Raw genomic sequence first — 22,070 nt, 5'->3', positions numbered from 1 at the left:
ACTTCTGCTGACGGTCTTGCACACAAGCTGCTGTGCTTTTCTCGTTTCGTGCAGTGCACGATTTTGCACGCTGTGCACAAGAACACCTCACTAGCGGCATAAGTCAGTGCTACATGAACACTGAGGCAGACGCAAGCGGATAATAGAGTATGATTGGGTGCTGGAACATGGTAGAAAATGACATAGTTTCACTCTCAGCGCGTGCGACTGCAGGATGTGGGAATAAGCAGGCGAAACGAAAGTACATTTCTCTTGCTGCGGTGCGAAATAAAACAAAAACATGCAGACATTCAGTTTGTGTGTTTCATTATTTCACTAAACTTTAATTCATTGATTGAAGCAACAGATTACACAAATAACAGATGTTGCCTTGAATAATTCTTGAGGTGTCACGGGCCACTATGTGTGAGATCACAACATATACATGTACGTAGGCACGCTTGATGATGTGCATCACCTTGGCATGCAGCGCCCGCGAGGAGAAGGGCAAACGGCATTTAGTTTGAAATTTCAGCTCTTTCTGCAGCGCGTAGCGATGCAATTCTTAGCAGACAAGATCGTGAGCACACATTGTAAGCAATGTGATTGTCAGCTTAAGATGGCCAGACCTGGTGAGGGACCCTTTAAGCAATGGCTAAAAGACGGTATCATACAACTACTTCATTGCATCTTTACACAGCAACTAAATAAAGCATTCAAACCTCTCTTCGTGATATAGGACCACAGATTTTTAGAAAGCTTATTACACCCAATGGCAGGAAGCTGTAATGATGGGTCTGTTCGATTTGACTGCAGCATCTGAACCAGTTCATGAGGTTCAATTACGTAGAAAAGGTGCAGGGCTGGTTCACAATGTTTTTGCATCCCCCCTACTGATGGTGCCGACTTGGTGCAAACATGCAGGTGTAGAGCAGCAGCACAGCAGATGACGCAGCACACAGGCGTAAGCGACGTTGAAACCCCCCTTACGTGCGCCTACTGCGTCTATGCAATGCTGTGTGTGTTGTTTACACTGCTTGTGTACACTAGCACGTTGTGTATCTGCCACAGCCAACATTTCATCCATTCATCCTGATCAAACCAATAGTATTCTGGATTAAACAACATGTCTGTCAATTGTCAACACTAGTAATTTTTGTGTGTTTTTATTGCCCCCTAAAGCAGAGGAATAAAATAAGAGAAAGAGAATCACCTGCGTGTTCACCAGCAACACACAGCAAGTTAAGAAATATCCTACAGTGGAAGCTGTCTGATCCTCTGTAGCATAATTAAGAAGGTTATCGTTAACCAAAGACATAGCATGCACATTTTACTGCTTTCTGCTGTTTTAAAACCAAACACCTAAGAAGCACTTGCGGTTAGAGGCTTCTCAAACCATACTCAAACTCATGCAGACGATGCACATTAGCATTCATTTCTAGTGTTGCATTATGCCTGCACAGCTTAAGTAAAGCTGCTCAATTTTTAAATTTTTTATGCCCCACCGTAAATTGGCTCACAGTGGTGCATGAGAAGCTCATAAATTGCACAACTTGTTTTCTACGGTGCAGACATGTCAAACACTCGAAACAAATGCCAAGGTGCAGAGGATGTGCAGGCGTTATGTTTTGTCCAACTAATATGCACCGAGTGCATAAGTTTCAGAGGTCCTGAACTGCAGATATCATCGGCTTCATAGGTGTAAATACACCCTGATTTTGCATAGACATGGTAGATGCATGCAAGCGGGGTTTCAAAGGCACTAGCACCTTTGTGCTGTGTCATCTGCTATGCTGCTGCTTCGTACCTGTACGTCTGCACTAAGTTGGCGCCAACAGTAGGCAAGGTACAGCAAAATTGTGAAGCAGCCCTGCATCTCTCCTGCACCTTCTGAACAAATGGCATGGTTCAGACGGTGTCATTGCTGCACTGCTGAATCGAATGGCAGGGTGGAGCGCTTCATGAACTGGTTCAGGTGGTGCAGGCAAATTGAACAGACTGAATGTGTTACCATGACTGTCTTCACTCGCAAAACACACTCTTTTCACTTGCAAAACACTATTCTACTTATGGCGCAACACATTCGGTAAATAATTACGCTTAACGCATATAACCACATACCTGCTTGATTTCTTGAGGGATCCTCTTCCAGAGAAATTTGGCATTCGGCCTAGCCAGGATAAAATGGGTAATCAAGATACATACATAACAATATTAAAAGTGATGATGGATACTTACAGGTCATTTTGAAGGAGGTAGATTGCTAGTAGTTGACCATAAGCCTGTGGGCTGGCAATGCCATTGGCAGCCTGTGAGGCAAGTTATCAAGATAAAGCGATAAGTTACACTCACGTAACAAATTGAATCTGGCGTTCATTTAGCATAGCAAAATAGAAATTAATTGACCGAAGCACTTCGTCATACTGCGGCACAAACCTCTGTTTTGCTAATTCCTTTATAAAAACACACACTCACTAGATGAGTTGACATTGTACCCACTCACGTAATGCTCGTCATCGCGGCACACTAAATTTGATTGCTGCAGTGAACATTACTTAAACGTCCCCGCCCCTTCCTCGCTTCCATATACTCAACACCAACATACTGCACAGCGTGTTGGGTGCTTCCAGGAGATGCAGCAGAGGCGAAGAAGGCACAAACAGTAAGGATCAAGCGAATTTCCCGTGGAATTAGTTCCCTACATATATAAACTTGGCAGCACCTTGCGCTACAGCTGGTCAGCGACCTAATACATACAGATTATTGCTCACACGCACTGCTGTTAGCCTCCGGCAGGGAGCGATTTGAAATTTGGCCCACGATGGTGATGCACGCCGCCTTCAGCTGCATACACAAGTCTTGGAAAAAGCGCTTACCTCCAGTTCCTGTTGCTCAAGGTCGGCAGCCAGCTTTGAATATTCTCGCATCCTGGCATCGCCGCTACCATCAACGACAATCGACATTTTAAAATTTTAACGCTATGCTGCCTTTAGGGCGTTCAAGACAGCCTTTACCGCCTCTACCGCATCTACTGCTAACAAGAATAACAACAAATGCAAATGACAAACGCTTGGAATATAGTAGCCGCACCATCGTACACTACAATTGTTTCGCAAAATATGCAATAGTTCCATAAGTTTGCCCAAAATCTGTAAGTCTGTTTAGTTTTGCCGCACCTACTTCTGTTATCAGTATTTTAATTACTAAACGTCAACGGCACTGGGCAACTGCCATTGTGGCCGTTTGGCCATTGCACGGTTCTTAGCCCTTAGCCGTTGCCTAGACCGTTGCCTAACCGTTGCTCTGCCGTCGGCATCGGGTTGCCGTGGCGATAGAGCGTGTGGTTTTACTCGTAGTGTGTGCTTTTGTTGTGTTAATGATATCGAGTATCACTTCAAGCAGAGTTTTAACTAGCGTCTGTTGTGTGTTTAGAAGGAACGTATTTGTCGGTTGCGCTGAATAATTAGAGATGACCATTTGTTCATCGTGGAAGCCTGAATGAAACAGTGCCAATGGTTAGCGCACATCCCTCTTTAATTTTCTTTGTTGTGAGGTAAGACGTTTCACTGTTTTTGATGCTTATGCGATTGTGGCCGGAGTAGTTATGTCTAACTATTTTGCTTGTGATTGTTAGACCTTGGTGTATAATTTTGGAGCGTTTGTCAAACAGAGTATGCTGAACATCGGCCTTCAAACCTGTGCTATACGGAACGTTCAAATTTGCGCACACTACACGACTTTGATTGCCACTTCAATAAAGATTGCATGATATAAATGAAACTACAAACTCTTTTTTTAGTAAATTAAGGTATCAAGAATTCCGACATCTGTTGAAACCAAGAAAAGCAACTGAAAAAGTTGTTTACAAGGGAACAAAATTTTTCAATAATTTCCATTGGGCAATAATTTAAAGTAAACAGTCCTCCAGTGTGAGGGCCGAAGCGTCAGATTTCTTCTAATTTTTTGGTCGGCGTCTATCGTGATTTCTTGATGAACGGAAAGTTGTTCCAGTCGCTTTCCTGCAGCTTAAGTGGCCTGCGTTGTCTTGTCTAACAGCCGCATAAAAAGTGAACAGAAGTTTCAATATATATAGTCTTCATTTCCTGGGTCACGCAGGCAAATTAGAACGCGGGATTCAATGTAATCGTCGCGGTTGAACTAAGGGGCCAAATTGATCGAAGTAGGCGTGCCATGCTGCGCTTGATAGCTCGGATCTGTGAGCTGGGCGCAATGTACTTGTGGAGGTCATTTCACGGGGGCAAATAAATGTGACTGCTTTTAGTGTCCATCTTGAGTATGTTAAGATGTGTTGCTGTTCTGTACGTAACAGGCAATGTCAACAAAAATTGAGGATGAAGACTTGGATGCTGGTGAGCAGTCGGGAGACGAAGAAGATGAAGAAGGCGGGCTGTCCAAACGTCGTGGTGCAGGCCGAAGTGTCACATTGAGCATGCTGATGTCCGAAGGCATCCTTCAGCATGGCGAAAACGTTCTGTCCATTGACTATCTTGTAAGTGGAAACTTTTCCATGTAGTGGCTTGCAGTGGTGCCTCATCCATTGCTATAGCCTCACTTTAGTTGAGACTACCTCCTATTGGAACTTAATTGCAGGCTTGATACATGGCCGTAGCATATGCATTTTGATAGAAGTGAAATGCAAAACCACATGCACACACACACTTGTTTCAACCCATCTTTAAAGCATGAGGATGTCCAAGTACAGTTTTGTCTTTGGGCTTCAAGAAAACCCTCGCGCACTCGTTATCACAATGAACCCCCTCCCTGCCCCCCTTATTTTTTAACATTCGACTTCCCTTACCCTGCTCTACTCAACCCTTATACACCGGCCCTTGTGCCCTTATACTCCTCCCTGTATATAAATGCTGTCAAGAAAATATGAACTAAAGTTCTGTGTACGAAGATTTGTCCTTTGTACTAAATATGCATTGAATTCGGATAGTGATTTTGGTGATTTGGTCCACACACCTGTCTTCCCCCAGTCCAGTGTTTTGTACTGCATTCACATCATGCAGATAAGTCCCCTTGTTGAAATGTAGGCTGTTATCAAGATGTTTGACCACTGTTGATCACTTCAAGTCTCCATCTTCCGCTACCATCACTGCAGCAGAAAGCTTATTAGAAACTCACTATTATCACTGACCTAATGGGCGTCATTTCCTGAAGGAATGCCTTTTCAAAGATTAATTCGAAGGCAACAAAGATTTGGCTACCTTGTTCGAATGCATTTTGCTGGGTAAGCTACCTAGCATGGTGCGTTAATGTGATTGGCTTGCAGAAGTTGGTGCAGCCACTCATGTCAGCTGCACACGTGCCAGAGGTCGTGACCTGCACCAGCTAAAGCATTTCACATAGTTAAGAAGATATTGCAATGCTGTAAAATTCTCAGCAGTTTCCTGTAATGTTTGATTTGAAAGTGTCCTATCTTCTCATTTGAAATTTTTGGGCATACTTATTACAAACTTATTGAATTAAATATTATGGGTTTTACATGCCAAAACCACGATCCGATTATGAGGCACACCATAGTGGGGGACTCTAAAAATTTGGACCTCCTGGGGTTCTGTAATGTGCGCCTAAATCTAAGTATATGGGTGCTTTCGTATTTCCCCTCCATCGAAATGCGGCTGCCATGGCCCGAATTCGATCCCGCGACCTCGTGCTTAGCAGCCCAACACCATAGCCACTAAGCAACCACAGTGGGTGTGCAAACTTATTGCTGCAATGTTTGTGGATCAGTAATTTAATTTTACAATAAGGATATCTTTGATTCCTAAAGATGTGCCCTAGAAACCCTAAGATAGTCTATGCTTTGCAATATGCATTGTCTATTGCTGGAAGAAATTTTAGGTGCTGCACAGCAAAATCACTTTGTAAAGGCAAAGAGCAGTAAAAGGAGTACTAGCTGACACAAAAGACTGGATTATTATTATTATTATCTGTTAGGTAGCTCTTGGTCTTGATGAAGACGAGTCCCCTTGTCAAAACGTTTGCCCCAGAGACATCCCTTAAAGGTGCTTCACATGCTGCAACTGGAGCAAAAAAAGCATCGGTGCAGTCGCATGTGCTGCAATGCTATATTTAGAGGGCTCATTTCGCATGATCACGATTTTAATAATGTGGCTGGTGCGATGCCTAATCTGGCCCAGGGTTGCTTGTTGCCAGATTTTATGGCATACACCGCATAATTTTTCAAATGTAATGAAAAAAACCTGTGCATTACATTATTATTTACCAGTCTTTAATAGGAGCAAATAGTATGTGTGCTTTGTAATTTAAAAACGTTTTGACATTTAAATCAGTTTTGGAGTGCGCAACAGCGGTTCCTGAAGTTCAGTGCAAGGAGACGTGGAGGACGTAAACAACTAGTCGTTCAGCACTGTGTGTTGTCTCATGTCCCTTCTAGGTCCGTGTCATTCTGCCTCCGCTACAACAAATTATAAGAGAACCTATTGAAAAATCCATATAGCTATCCTCATCGCATATACAGTATTCGGAATTTGGCTGCAGCAAAGTGGTCATGTCAGCGCAGAGAGGCCCTGGTGCTACTCATGCTTAGCGTCAGCTTCTGAAGAAAGGATGTATGTATATTGCTCGTAATTGTGCACAAGCGGTGCCTGCTTCTAACCCTATTCTTGCACCAAACTTAGCAGCAAGCACCAATCCGAAAGCTCGCGTCTGCCCCTGAGTGAGTGAGTAAAAACTTTATTTAAAAAAATTAAATGAGGCACGATGGTTGGGGCCCCTATTACAGGGCCCCACTGGCATCAGTGGCTCGCTGGGCTTAGTTCCGAAGAACCAGTTGGCTCTCGTGGCCATCATCCGCAAGCCATGCCTCCCACTGCCCATTCCTCGTTAGTGGATGTTTGTGTATCATGGGGCTGTCTATGAGCAGAGGCCTCTTGGGGCACTCCCATGTGATGTGTTTTAGTGTGGGTGTGTCTGTGTACCACGGCCAATCGTCGGTGTACTTTATGGGATGTATTCTGTGTAGGTGCAGGTTGGGGTATGTCTTCGTCTGAATACAGCACCGGTCAATCTCCTCTTGGCTGTTTAAATTCGAGTGAGGGTGTCCAAAACGTCGCTGCGCCTGTCTTTGCTGTAAGAGGATGTCACGAAAATTCGGTGAAAGGTTGTCGCTGGGCCAGGCCATTGCTTGGACGTTTAATCGTCCAGCAATAAATACTGTCTGCCCTAGCGTTCCCTGCCAGTCCCTCGTATGCCGGACACCATATGATAGTGTGGTGCCTTCCTAGTTTATTGCCTAAAATTTTTATTATTGATTGGGGTGCTGTCCCATTTAGAAATAGGCGGCAAGCTGCTTGCGAGTCAGATAATACGACAGCCGAATTGGTTTGGCGTCCTGAATGGCCAAGACAATTGCTGTAGCCTCTGCCACGCATGCCGAGGAGGCTTTGAAGGATGCTGTTATTATGTTTTGACACAGAGACTACGGTGAAGGTATCAGAGCTGGTTCGACTAGCATCTGTGTAATACACTCCCGGCCCCGTGCCGTAACATTTGGGAAGAGTCTTTGCTCTTGCACTGTGTTGTCCGGGATGGTACTTGGGATGCATATTCTTGCGCATTGGGGCCACCATAATGTGTGATCGAACGTTAGGGTCTCTCTGTGCCGTTTCCTCTCCGCAATACTGGGGTCTCATGGTAAAGCCTAACATCGCCAATACTTCCTTGCCGTGAGTTGAAGAACAAAGTCGTTCTTTTTGAGCAGACAATGGCGCGACTGCGTACTCATCAAAAGTATTGGGCAGACCTAGTCCCTCGAGTCTCTCTGTGCTAATGCATTTGGGAAGACCTAGGATGGTTTTGAAGGCTTTTCTTATTATTGTGTTTGCCTGTATTATCTCTTGGTTCGTCAAAGCCTGATATGTGGTGCATATGTGGTGCAGCTAACTACAAATGCATGGACCAGGCTCATAGTCTCTTCCTAAGTTAGGCCGTCTTTGCTTCTTGCCACTCTCCGTATCATTCTTGCTATGTTTCCTGTGACCCCCTTTAGTTTTTTTAGGATATGGGATGTTCCAGAGTTTTGCTGTATCCACATCCCCAATATTCTGAGTGTCTCCACTTCTCGAATCTGGGCTCCGTCGAGTCAGAGTGATTTGCACCCAATCCTTCTTTTTTGCATATTTCGCATGCACCTGAATAAATTCCAATTTCTCGGGCACGCATGCCATGTGCACTGCCCTCGCGAATTCCACAACTGCGTCTATAGCCTTTGGAAGAGTTTCTTGCTTGTCCCCATAGAACCCCTGGTGAGCCCACAGCATGATGTGAACAGCATATATCGCACAGCTGAGACTCTGGTGTTTATCTAGCTCCAGGGCTAGCTTTCTCGTCCCCATATTAAATAGCAGTGGAGAGAGTAAAGAGCCTAGGGTTCTTCTGTCAGGAAAGCTGGAGGTGTCGGACCTCAGGGAGTCTAATCCAATTGTAGCCGTACAGTCACTGAGGAACAAGGGCACGTAGTTATAAATTTGTGTTCCCCTGCTTACCACTTCCAGTCCGTCCAAAATAGTGTGGTGGGAGATGGTGTTAAAGGCCTTTTTGATACCCAATGCCGATACAAATTTATTGTCCGACCCTCTGTTTGAGTGCAGGACCTTGTACTTTAGTGGTAGAAAATGTCCTGCGCCGAAACGTGCCGTCAGAAACAGAACATGTTGGAGGGGAAGATGTTGCCCCTGAAGGAAGGCACAAATGATTTGTGCGTGATTACTAAACGTGCAATAGAATTTGTGTTGTGAACATCAATCTTAGCGCTAACCTGGTTCCTCCATCGAGGTGCATGTGCTGTAATTATGTATAGAAGTTCTTTCTGAATATTTCGGGAGGCTTTGTAAAAGCTGACACCACACGTTTTTTAGGCGCTGCAGTAAGTTACGTACATAGCATGATAACATTCTAACATGCATGGGTGTCGTCTACTTGTCCCATGTCCCTGTTAGCATACTGTGAATCTGTATCAAGAAGCTTAAATCTATATACTGCAATACATAGCGCAGCGGCATAGCCCCACTGCAAACATTAAATGCGTTGTTAGGTGTACACTTGTTTGTTTAATAACAAAATAGAGCGCTAGAATTTTGTATTCATTGTAGCAAGCATAAAGTAGGAATGCAACCATAACTATTGGCCAATCTCGTTGATATGCGTGTACTTCTACTTGCTTCAACACATTAGTTGAAGGAGGTAGAACACAGTGGGGCTGAAAACCCTAGATTACCATAAGCCTATGCAATGGGAGCAGGTATTATTGTCCCTTTGCTGGAAATTAAAGCAAGCATCCCAATCTGTTAAGCTAGACCTGTACATAACCTATATTAGACCAATGCTAGAGCATGCTAATAGGAGCCATTTCAAACTATTGTTCGACAAAAAAGAAACTGCAAGGGAAGTGTCCAGGTACACTTTAATCTGGTATTCCAGAGTGAATTGTATTTGCAAAATTTTATGCTTGCGTGAATTGCCTGCATTAACCCAACGCTCAAAACAGGGGAAACTGATTCCTGTTCTTGCTGTTGAAAAGGTGCTTGAATGTCAATAGCATACTACATATTGTTCTGAGGGAAAGTGTGAACCATTGACAATATCTCTAAGCTTTTATATCGGCTTTCTTCATGAATAATAATGAAATAAAACTGGTTACCCTTGCAAATTTCAGAATCCGAACATTAGAAAATTTTTGAGGAGACCACATTAAATTTTAAATTATTGACAATAAAAAGTGTGCCTAAGTACAGACTGAACACACTTGAGTGGTTAAGTGGCCGGCTGCGAATGTGACAGCAAACCGTAGCTGCTAACACGAAGTAACTGCTAGGTTCTATGTGTGTTTCTTTTATAGCCCATGGACCTGTTGGCATGCTTTTTTTTTTTTTTTTTGCAATAGGTGGTGGCCAACTCGGCTGAAATGCGATTCCATCTGTACATGTATTTAGCATTCATGTGCATCTTATTATGTGCATTTGTTTGTATCATGTTCTCGATGGTTGTACTTGCAGTGATGTACAGGGTCCGTTCTGAAAGTAGTGGGAGACCCTTTTTTTTTTTAAATTTTATTCATGAGAATAGCACAGACGACTAAAATTTTTCAAAGTAACACCCTTCCACATCTACACACTGCTGCCAACGAGTCTTCCAGTTTTCGTATGCCTCCAGGAACGCCTGGACCGGAGCGCTGTTTAGCTCCCTCGTCATGGCCTGTTGAATTGCCTATACTGATCCGTGATGCTTCCCATTGAGCGTCGATTTTATTCTTGAGAATAGAAAAAAGTCTGGTGGGGCCAAGTCGGGGCTGTAGGGGGGCCGAGGCTGCGTTGCCACCTTGTACTGGGCAAGATACTCCACTACGCGGAACGTTGTGTAGCTCGGCACGTTGTCATGGTGCAGCCGCCAATTGTTCGCGATGGCTGGGCAGACACGAACAATGCTTTTTCGAAGTCTTTTGCGGACTTCCACGTAAAAAAACTGCATGAACTGTTTGTCCAGGTGGTATGAACTCTTTGTGGATGACTCCATCTCGATCAAAAAAGCAAGTGAGCATGGACTTTTGCTTGGATTTGCTCATTCGTGCTTTCTTGGGGTGTGGGGAAGAAGGGGTGTGCCATTCTGAGCTCTGCCGCTTGCTCTCCGGGTCGTAATCAAACACCCACGTCTCGTCACTGGTCACTACATTGTCCAAAAAGTCGGGGTCCTCATTCACATGATGAAGATCCTGGCAGATAGATCCTGGCAGATCGCTTTCCGGTTGGCCTTTCGCTCCTCTGACAACCACTTGCAGCATGAACTTCGCGCTCACTTTCCTCATGGCAAAGTTTTCTGTCGCAATCTCAAAAACTTGGGTTTGAGGAATGCTCAAGTCGTCAGCAATCATTGTGGTACTCATCCTACAATCACTGTTCAGTAAATTATTCACTCGTGACACATTTTCATTGGTCTTGCTGGTTGAAGGACATCCGGAGCGGTCGTTGTCTTCCACTCTTTCCCTACCTTCTTGGAACAGCTTGTGCCGCTCAAAAACGCCTGATCTACCCATGGCAGCATCGCTGTAGGCCTCCTTAATCATGTTGTGAGTCTCTTTGCCCATTTTACCAAGCTTTACACAAAATTTGATCGTGTATCGCTGATCCAGTAAACGCTCCATGATTCTCCGTGACGAGGCGTTTTGACAGAGGTTCACAGTACAAGTGACCTGCTCTCTTGAACGGTCGAGAGCCGACTGCCGATTTTTCCCAGCGTTCCCAATATGCCCCTTCACCAATCTTGCACGCGCAGACCACCTCTCGTCCGCCTGTTCGCCGAGGAAAAAAACCAGACCTACTACTTTCAGAACAGACCCTGTAAGTGTTCTTTTTGATATATTTCACTAGTCATTTATTCAACTTTGTGTTGAAATGTAAAAATGTGGTCACCCAGTAATGCCAAGATAGCTAGCATCGGCAAAAGTATGATGCAGATCCAATGAACTTGATGGAATAGACAGAGGCGAAGCTTCCATGCAGCAGCCAATTAAATTCTATAAAACTCCCTGTAATGTGTACAATTCTCCTTATTTTCATCCGATGCAACATGGACTCCTATGCAATGTTTGCTTATGGACCGCACAGGTCACAACTTTAATGTCATGTTATGTATGTTGTATTAGGCCGGGGGGCGTAGCCGTGTGTGCCCCTGTGCGCTGGCCAAGGAAGCAGTCCGGACACCGTGCTCTCGGGTGATGAAAGAAAACTTTATTATTGTACACTGCTTTTATACACTTGCGTTACATGACCACAGATGGCAGTCGCAGCTGCCAATAGCTGCTGACGTCACGTGTCAAACAAGAGCCCCTTTTCAAGCACTATTAACATCACATGCATACAATACAAAATGGTATAGGGAGACATAAGCATCCTTGACACCAAAGAAAACAACACCGAACAAAATCGTTTAAAGCATCAGTCGTCCACCCCCAGCCTTATGGCCTTGCTTACAGCTCTACGAAATCTGGTCATAGTTACAATCCTAGTTTGATAATCGTTACTGTTCGTCTCCGTCAGAGTTAGAGGCACCGAAGCTTCGTGAATTTGGTTGCCTGTACCAGTGACCAATCGGGCCCTGCTGGGCAGTTCCTGACTATCTGAGAACTCGTAGCTTTCACTATCCACCCGGTTCTTTGGGAGATGGTTGAGCATTCTCCCGTTTCGACGGACTTCGACCCCGCTTTCCGTTTCAACACGGTATGATCACAGCTGTGGTGCTGCTTTGAGCTCGATACTTTTGGTTCGGAGATGAGTCACCCGCACCACATCACCTGTTTCCAGCTTACGGAGATTTTTAGACTGTTGATGTCAGTTGAAGTGGCGGCTTTGCCCCTTCCTGAGTTTATGGTCATTAGCCACTGCTTCCTGCAGGCAGCATTATCTCAAATTGCGGTGCGAAGGCAGCATTGGGGACTCTCGTCCTAAGCCTTTTACCCATTAGTATCTCCACTAGGCTGACTTTCAGAACACCAGGCATGTCCCTATAAGCCAGCAAGGCTAAGTAAGGGTCATCCGACTTCAAAATGAGATTCTTAACCATCTTTACCACACATTCGACTTCCCCGTTGCCCTGGGGCTGCCTTGAACTCGTGGCGACGTGACGAAACCCATATAGTTTTGTAAATTGCTCGAATTCTGCACTGACGAACTGGGGTCCATTGTTGGTCACCAAACACTCGGGAATGCCATGTCTCGCAAAAGTGCTTTTTGTTCTGCTGATGGCAGTAGCAGACTTTGTGGACGGAAGAATGGCAATCTCTGGATATCGCGACAGATAATCTACCCTGACAAGATATTGCCGTTCTTCAATTTGATACAGATGGACCCCTACTCTCTCCCAAGGAAAAGAGGGTGTTGGCGAGGCAATCATCAGTTTGACCTGTTCTGGCGCATGCATCGTGCAAATGTTGCACAGTTTCACGAAAGATGCAATCTCAGTGCTAAGTCTCGACCACCAGACAGAACCTTTAGCTATACTGCGGCATCATGAGATGCCTTGGTGACTGTTATGCAGCTTGCTTAGTGCTTCTTTTCGAAGGGGCTGAGGAATGACTAGCTTCATACCGTTCAGCAGCAACCCTTTCACCACAGTAAGACATGCTCGATTCTGCCAGTATGGCACAAGATAACAGGGAACATTTTGTTTCTTGGGCCACCTTTTTTTGCAGAGTATGTGCAGGCTTTGACACACTTTGTCATTCGCTTGACCTTCTTTCACTCTTGTGAGAAAATTGTCGCCTGTTTCTAAGCCCATTAAACAAGCTTTCGAATAAGCTGTCACCTCTGAGACAGTCAAGCAGCTTTCCACTTTCATACAAGCTAACGGTGAACGTGAAAGAGTGTCAGCAGTGGTTAGCAATTCGCCTGGAACGTACACTACGGAAAAACTATCGCATCAGCCGCAGACAAAAGCATTTAATTCTAGGCGGCATATCATCGATTGCCCTGTGACCCAACAGCAATACCAAGGGCTTGTGGTCAGTTTCGAAAACAGCTTCCAGACCACATATATATTCATCAAACCTTTCCACTGCCCATGTCAACGCCAGTTCTTCCTTTTCAATCTGGGAGTATCCTTGTTCGGTTTTGGTGAGTGAACGAGAAGCGAATGCGACTGCTCTACATTGCCTGTCTTTTTGCTTTTTAAGTAAAACTGCTCCCAGACCGAAAGACGATGGGTCAGCTGAAAGAGTGGTTGGTAGCAAAGCATTGTACATAGCCATGCACTGCGCTGAAAAAATGAGCTTTTTGAGTTCTTGGAACGCTTTTTCCTGATTGCTGTCCCAGACCCGAGCATGTGTTAGTGGGCTAGTTGGTTAAGCATGATTACAAAGACGGCGCCGAATAAAACAACACACGAAGAAGGGGGACACGAGACAGCACGTAGTCCCAGACCCAGTCTCTATCCTTGTGCAAAAGTACACGCATGGGAGCCGTCACTTAGGCTAAAATGTGGCAGGAAGCGGCCCATATGATTAGCCATGCCCAGAATGCTTCTAAGCTCAGTTACGTTTTTGGGTGGCCTCAAATCTTTGATAGTGCTGACCTTCGCCGGATAAGGATGAATGCCTTCTTCATTCAAAATATGACCCAAAAAACGTACTTGCTTAACCCTAAATAAGCATTTCTCTTTGTTTAATGTCACTTTTGCCCTTGCTAGCCATGTGATCACTTTACTTAAACGCTCATCGTGCTGAGCTTTGCTTTCGCCAAACACTAGGACATCGTCCATAACGTTGACTCCTGGTGGGCCACCTAGTATCTCAGACATGGTCTTTGGAAAGTATTCCAGAGTGGAGGTAATTAGAAAACAGTAGCTACCGAAAGGTGCTAGGAACGTGGTTAGCTCTTCCAAGTCTTTGCTGAGTCGCACCTGGTGGAAGCCCAAGTTGGCATCGAGCTTTGAAAAGCACTTCACGCCCGACAGTGAACCGAGAGTCTGATCAACAGTTGGTAACGTAAAACGCTCTCGAATTACGCATTTGTTCAATTTCGTGAGGTCTATGCAAACTCTCAGGTTTCCTGAAGGCTTCACAACCGGAACTATACCAGCGTACCATTCGGTGGGGCCATCCACTTTTGTGATTATGCCTAAATGCTCCATTTTATCTAGGTTTTCAGAGACTCCCTCAGATTGGTACCCTGCGTGGAGCGCTTATGGCATGTGGGACAGCGGTAGGTTGTAGTCTGATGGTTACTGCCCTGGCATCGTGCCTAGACCTCGGATACATTTCTGGAAAATGAGCCTCATACTGCAAGTTTCCAGACTTGACTGCGTTGGCAAATTTAATGATCCCTAACGCCTCAAGTGCTGGCAATCTTAGAAGGACATCGCGTAATGGACTGACGACGTAACGTTTGATACACGGTTTTCCCTTTCCATGCGATCTCTGCTACGAATTTGCCTAGCACGTTAAGCTTACTGCCTCTGACACCTAGCGAAACTTCAGTTTTTACAAGTTAGGATGGCAATCCTGGAAAAGTTGATGGTAACACTGACACTTCTGTGCCTGAGCCAACTTTTGCAAATATGGGCATGGAATTTATGTGCACCTGAACAAATCACACTTTTCTGCATATGTCTATTGCTCCCACGAATGTCTCTCCAGTTTCCTGGTTGACCGCAGAAACACATACCTTTCGTTAAACGGAAGCCGCCCCTTTCTTTAAGCAGGCCTTAGCAAAATTATCCCTTCTTGCCACAGTGGTGACACTTGGCAGCTCTGGCTGGGCACACCGTCCTGGGATAGGTGTTGCCACTGCAGAAAGGGCACCGGCGTTTGTCGTGTATGCGATGGGTGCACTTGCAGACGTCCCTTGTGCCTCTGTTGAGCCACAGCGTCCACATTGGGGTCCTGGTCACTAAGTTCCAATGAGTGCTGGCTGTGTTGTCCTCGTAGAGTTTTTTGTTGCTGTTTGACGGTTTCCTTTAAGCGAGCTTTCGCCAGCACTGAAGCCAGCGTGAGCTGCGAATCCATTTGTAGAACTTCCGAGAGCTTTGCGTTGTGTAGCCCGACAACCAGTCTCTCGAATCATTCATTCTTTCAGTTCACCATAGTCGCAATGTTCTGCCAAGCCATGTAGCACAGTGACGAACTGGTCTACTGACTCGCCTGGCATTTGTGTACGTCTGTGAAAACAGGCGCTTTCTTGCACGATGTTGCTCTCCTTTACAAAGTGCCAGTCAAACTTTTCCTTTACGGTCTCGTAGTTCCTTGCATCTTCGCCGGATAGTGCAAACGTCCTGAATATTTTAGGTGCTTGCCTCCCCATTGTGTATAGCAGCGTGCGTACCTGAGCCTCCCCGGAGCATTCGTTGAGTCCTGTTGCATATCGGTAGTCGTCGAAATGCTCTTTCCACACTGGCCACTCTGACGTGCCCTCAAAGTCCAGCGGTGGCGGTTGCTGAGCGCATGCAGCCGCATTGAAGGTGTCTTCGACATCGTTGATGGAAGATGCCTCGCTCAGTGGGAAGGTTCTTCACCATCTGACACCATGTCGTGTTCGGCCAGGGGGCGTAGCCGCGCCCGCGCCTGTGCGCTGGCCAAGGAAGCAGTCTGGACACCGTGTTCTTGGGTCACGAAAGAAGACCCCTCTTTATTATCATACACTGCTTTTATACCCTTGCGTCACATGTTCACAGATGGGAGACACAGCTGCCTACGGCTGCTGACGTCACGCGTCAAACAGGAGCAGACGATTCCAGCACAATATTACAATAGCTCGGTGAACTCGCTCAAACATCAGCTGACTAAAACTTGGACCGACCCGTGAGGCTGAGTTCATGAGTCAGAGCGAGCTTGGCTGAGCAGAATTTTGGTGAATATGGGTCGGAGCAAGCTCGGCTGAGCAGCATGTTGGTGAATATGAGTCAGATAAAGCTTGGCTGAGTAGAATTTTGGTGAATATGAGTTGGAGCAAGCTCAGCTGAGTACAATTTTGGTGAATATGAGTTGGAGCAAGCTCGGCTGAGTAGAATTTTGGTGAATATGAGGCAGAGCAAGCTCGACTGAGTAAAATTTTGATGAATATGAGTCAGAGCAAGCTCGGCTGAGAAAAATTTTGGTAAATATGAGTCGGAACAAGCTCTACTAAGTAGAATTTTGAATATGAGTTGAGCAAGCTCTGCTGAGCAGAGTTTGGTTAATATGAGTGCAAGCAAGCTCCACTGAATAAAATTTTGGCTGAGTCTGAGTTCGCGTGAGCTAGGCTGAGTTGAATTTTGGGAAGTCTGCACACGCAACTGACCCTGTCAACCTTTAACTGCCGAACTCTGTCGCGCGAGGCTAGCTTAGCAGGACTCTTTGAGGAACTATCAGGCATTGTTTGAGATATCATTGGCCTTAGTGAGATCAGAAGAACTGGTGAGGCTTATACATTGCTGAATAACGGACCTCTGCTATAGAGGTCTCCCAGATAAAAAGTAATATGGGGTAGGATTCCTAATCCATAAGGACATAGCAGGCAGCATTGACAAATTCTACAGTATTATTGGGAGGGTAGCTGTAGTCGTAAACAAACTTAATAAGAGGTATAGATTAAAGGTAGTACAAGCCTACGCTCCAACATCCAGTCACGATGATGATGAAGTAGTTCTGTTTTATGAAGATGTTGAATTAGTGATGAGAAAAGTTCAAACTCAGTATAGTGTAGTAATGGGCGACTTCAGTGCAAAAGTGGGGAAAAAAAGCAGGCTGGTGAACAAGTAATTGACAACTACAGCGTTGATTCTAGGAACGCTAGAGGAGAGGTGCTGGTAGAATTTGCAGAAAGGAATAAGCTTCGAATAATGAACATTTCTTTCAGGAAGCGTAGCAACAGAAAGCAGACCTGGAAAAGTCCTAATGGTGAAACAAGAAATGAAATTGATTTCATACTTTCTGCTGATCCCAGCATAGTGCAGGATGTAGAAGTGTTAGGTAAGGTAAAGTGTAGTGATCATAGGTTAGTGAGGGCTAGGATTCACCTCAATTTAAAGAGAGAAAGAGTAAAATTGGTCAAGAAGAAACAGGCCAACGTAGAGGCAGTAAGGGTAAAAACAGACAAATTCAGGCTGGTATTTGTAAACAAATATGCAGCCTTAGAACAGAGAGAAGGTGATGACATAGAGGTAATGAATGAAACCATAACTAGGTTGGCTTCAGAAACAGCTATTGAATAAGGGAGGTAAAGCACCAAGGCAACCAGTAGGCAAGCTCTCCCAAGTAAGAAAGGACCTAATAGAGAAACGATAAGGAATGAAAATGTCCAACTCAAAAGATAAGATAGAAGTCGCGGAACTGTCAAAACTGATCAACAAGGCAAAAATAAGTGATATTCGAAATTATAACGTGAGAAAGACTGAAGAAGCCGTAAAAAATGGACGCAGCCTGAAATCAGTGAGAAAGAAACTTGGCATAGGACAAACCAGGATGTATGCACTGGAAGATCAGCAGAGTAATATCATCAGCAATCTCGAAGGTATATTAAAAGAAATGGAAGAATCCTATACTGACCTGTACAATACCCAGAGGAGTCAGGATACTGCCATTAGAAACAGTAATAAACAGGATACAGAAACTCTTCCTATAACTAGCGATGAGGTCAGTAGGGCCTCGCAAGACATGAAACGAGGAAGAGTGGCAGGAGAAGATGGAATAACATTCGATTTAATCAAAGATGGAGGATACATAATGCTTGGAAAGCTGGTGGCTCTTTCTATATGCAGGGTCTAACCAATGCAAGGGTCCCAGAAAACTGGAACTATGCAAACATTATACTAATCCACATAAAGGGAGACGTTAAAGAATTGAAGAATTATAGGCCCATTAGCTTACGCCCAGTATTATAAAAAATATTTACCAAAATAATCTCCACTAGAATAAGGGCAAAGCCGGACTATAGTCAACCAAGGAAACAGGCTGGCTTCAGGAAGGGATACTCTACAATGGGTCATATCCATGTCATTAATAAGGCTGTCGAGAAATCTGCAGAGTACAATAAACCTCTCTATTTGGCTTTCATAGATGACGAAAAGGCATTTGATTCAGTAGAGATACCAGCAGTCATGAGGCATTACGTAATCAAGGAGTGCCTTGAAATATATAGTACCTTGGAAAATATCTACACAGGTTCCACAGCTACCTTAATTCTACACAAGCAAAACAGGAAGATACCTATAAAGAAAGGGGTCAGACAAGGACACAATCTCTCCAATGCTATTCACTGCGTGCTTAGAAGAAGTATTCAAGCTATTAAACTGGGAAGGCTTAGGAGTAAAGATAGACGGCGAATACCTCAACAACCTTCGGTTTGCCGATGACATTGTTCTATTCAGGAACAATGCAGACAACAACAAATGATTGAGGACCTTAACAGGGAGAGTGTAAGAGTGGGACTGAAGGTTAATATGCAGAAGACAAAGATAATGATAAATAACCTGGCAAGGGCACAAGAGTTCAAGATCGCCAGTCAGCCTCTAGAGTCTGTGGAGGAGTACGTTTACCTAGGTCAACTAATCACAGGGAACCCCGACCATGAGAAGGAAATTCACAGAAGAATAAAAATGGGTTGGATCGCATACGGCAGACATTGTGAGCTCCTGAATGGGAGCTTACCGTTATTATTGAAAAGAAAAGTATACAATCGGTGCGTTTTAGCGGTGCTGACATATGGCGCAGAGACTTAGAGGCTGACAAAGAAGCTTGAGAACAAGTTGAGGACTGCGCAAAGAGCGATGGAACGAAGAATGCTAGGCATAACTTTAAGAGACAGAAAGAGAGCAGTTTGGATCAGAGAGCAAACAGGCATAGACAATATTCTAATAGACATTAAGGGGGAAAAATGGCACTGGGCAGGTCATGTAATGCGCAGACTAGATAACCGTTGGACCATTAGGGTAACAGAATGGGTACCAAGAGAAGGGAAGCGCAGTAGAGGACGGCAGAAGACTAGATGGAGTGACAAAATTAGGAAATTTGCGGGCGCTAGTTGGAATCGGTTGGTGCAGGACAGGGGTAATTGGAGATCGCAGGGAGAGGCCTTCGTCCTGCAGTGGACATAAAACAGGCTGATGATGATGGTGATGATGGAATAAATTGGTAAGTAGCTGTGTCTCACAATCTAACAAAAGGAAGATTCATATACACAAATTGTCATGTTGTCTTTGTATAGCTTTCAAGTTGCGTGATACTTATTTTATAGAGGTAGTAATGATGGCTATCATTATCTGAGTTTGTGCAGTAATGCATGTAATTGCAAACTCATTGGCAGCTTTGCCACCATCTTGTTGGGCCTATGCCTTGTGATACGTCTGCACACTTTATTAGCTGTGGACATGCAAGAACCATCTGTGCTTGAAAAGATGCCGTCATTTGCAGGAAGGGATGCAACCGGCTGACTTCACTGCATGATTTTGATTTGCTTTTGTTTAGTGTGTTATCTGCTATCTGCTGTTCTGTCTCTGCTATTTAAAAAAAAAAAGTGTTTGCCTGCTTTTCACATTGTTTATATGTGTTTTACAGGAGGTAGAGACACCTGAAACTGCAATTTTCGTCGCATGCGACTGATATCACACTTCCCGGGCGATGAAAATCATGTACAATATCATGTAAAGCAATGCATTATGTAAAACCAGCTTTAATTGGCCCTTGCTGATCATTTCAAAAGTCTCCATGTTCCTGTGTACCTCTGCATTTCTAAGCATGCTATCTGCAGCACAGCTTCTGACTTGAAGCAGGAGCCTGGTCCCATCTCAGAAATATTGGAGTTGGCAGTCATGTGGTATCACAAACCACTCATACACTTTGCCAGTTAGCCGTGTTTGTGATTGAAGGCCACACAACTGCGTCACCAAAAGCTGGCCCTTCAATTTTGGACGATTTCTGGCCCTACAAGCTTCCGACTTGAAGCAGGAGGCCGGTCACATCACAGAAATATTGGATTTGGCAATCATGTGATATCACAAATCGCTCATACACTCTGCCAGTTGACCCTGTGTAGTGATTGAAGGCCACACAACTGCATCACCAAAAGCTGGCCCTACAATTTGCCTCATGCGATTTAAGTCAAGCCTGGATCTCTTTCCTAACTTCTCTGAGAGCATAGGGAGACCTTTTATACGTTATATTCCCTCTTAGCCCGCCGAGTGCTCTGTGCATTCTGCTTTCAGCAGCATGGTCACAGTTTGGGTGCTTGCTGGTAGTGTGTGGTACCATGTGACTATCACCTCTGCTTTTTGTAATGGGACCAGAGTTGTGCTTCAACTCCAAAGCCACACTACACTTGGCATCACATTAAAAGGCGATGTAATTAATTTGTTTTTGCACTCTTGAGGAATGGTGGCCTCATATTTTAAATTACTGGCTGACAACTACCCAAAGAAAAAAAGAAAAGCAAGACAGAAATTCCATGTAGGTACTTATTTGAAGCCACCTACTACTGCAGATAACATTTCTGACTTCACATTTTTGAAAGCTATGTTGTAAAAATATCACAGTGGGTGTGACTATACCGTGATACATTTATAACATTGCTTTAATTCTTCCTGCTCTGCGTTTCCCAAAACTTGTTACCAGGGCCATATTAATAAAATGGGAGGGCTTGGGTCTTGTGGTGGCTAGGGAAACCACCTTTCTCATCTTGATAATTGTGGCACCCCCCCCCCCCTTCCTTACTGCTTGTGGTTAAGGTATTGAGCTTGAGCCCTCAGTTTTGGGCAACACCAACAATTGCCATGGTGGTTAGTGTGGAACATCCTTTCAACCACAGGATTCACATAGTATGTGAATTCAATAAAACTAGGCTAATAAACCCACACTATGCGATGAGTGTGAATAATCAGGGGAAGCAAGGGGCACCATTGTACCATGGTGAGTTACTAAGGGGCACCATGATCACTAACAACCATATGAATCCAAGGAAAGCATAGGGAAAGTTAAATTTTTCCCTTGTAAATTAAACATAGAAAAAATTAGCAAAGGGAAATGAAAAGTCAACTTGCCACACGTGGGAGCCAAACCTACAGCCTCTGTATGATGCATGTGATACTTGACAAACTGAGCTATAGTGGCAGTTGTCCTCCATCCACTTTATTGGGTATTTGTGTGTGTGTTGTACCTTGCCCTGGCAATGTTAGCCAGTGGCATTAGAATGTTCCCCCTTGGTTGTCATGGTTGTGAGTACATTCCTTTGCAATCTATGCCCATCTGGAGCAGTCTTGTCATTCGACATTTACTGTTGCAGGGTTCAAGATTCACCGGTGATTTGCTGAAGGACGGAAAAATCAAGTGGCGTGAAACTCAAGAAGTCTACTCTTCACCTAGCTCGTGGGCAGTTCACTGCAAAAAGTTGTTAAACCCTGACAAGAAGTCTGGTTGTGGCTGGTCCACGGTGAGGTTTATTCCTCCATTATAAAATCGTGTTGAAGCATACATGAAGACTCTGTGGTATCTGTGTTTTCCTATTGTAACAGTTTTGCTTTGTAGTTGCCTGCTATATCTATGTTTATCATTACATTCTTGGAGCACTTATAATAGAGCATTAGCAGAT

The 22,070-nt window shown here is 44.5% G+C and overlaps 2 protein-coding genes across 3 annotated transcripts in view; one reads left to right on the top strand and one right to left on the bottom strand.

The window, feature by feature from the left end:
- CSN8 (COP9 signalosome subunit 8) overlaps positions 1–3,046 on the bottom strand; it is a 31,074-nt gene extending 28,028 nt beyond the window's left edge. Inside the window, exons 1-3 of the mRNA XM_075677381.1 lie at positions 2,856–3,046; positions 2,218–2,288; positions 2,101–2,149 (exon numbers count right to left, since the gene is read on the bottom strand). Of these exons, the coding sequence (XP_075533496.1) occupies positions 2,101–2,149; positions 2,218–2,288; positions 2,856–2,942 (207 nt within the window). The 5' untranslated portion in view covers positions 2,943–3,046. The remainder of the gene's footprint in view (positions 1–2,100; positions 2,150–2,217; positions 2,289–2,855) is intronic.
- Positions 3,047–3,245: 199 nt separating this feature from the next.
- The window catches only part of LOC142566392 (MPN domain-containing protein-like), a 59,661-nt gene continuing 40,836 nt past the window's right edge, over positions 3,246–22,070 (top strand). The window contains exons 1-3 of one of the 2 annotated variants that reach the window (XM_075677371.1): positions 3,246–3,532; positions 4,310–4,489; positions 21,765–21,911. In XM_075677371.1, coding sequence (XP_075533486.1) covers positions 4,313–4,489; positions 21,765–21,911 — 324 coding nt within the window. In that variant the 5' untranslated portion in view covers positions 3,246–3,532; positions 4,310–4,312. The remainder of the gene's footprint in view (positions 3,533–4,309; positions 4,490–21,764; positions 21,912–22,070) is intronic. The other variant, XM_075677365.1, reaches the window with a different exon arrangement.

Source organism: Dermacentor variabilis, chromosome 1 (genome assembly GCF_050947875.1).
Source record: "Dermacentor variabilis isolate Ectoservices chromosome 1, ASM5094787v1, whole genome shotgun sequence".
Classification (NCBI taxonomy): Eukaryota; Metazoa; Arthropoda; class Arachnida; order Ixodida; family Ixodidae; genus Dermacentor; species Dermacentor variabilis.
Note: the sequence above shows the minus strand (reverse complement) of the source record. Positions and strands in the feature narration are given on the sequence as shown.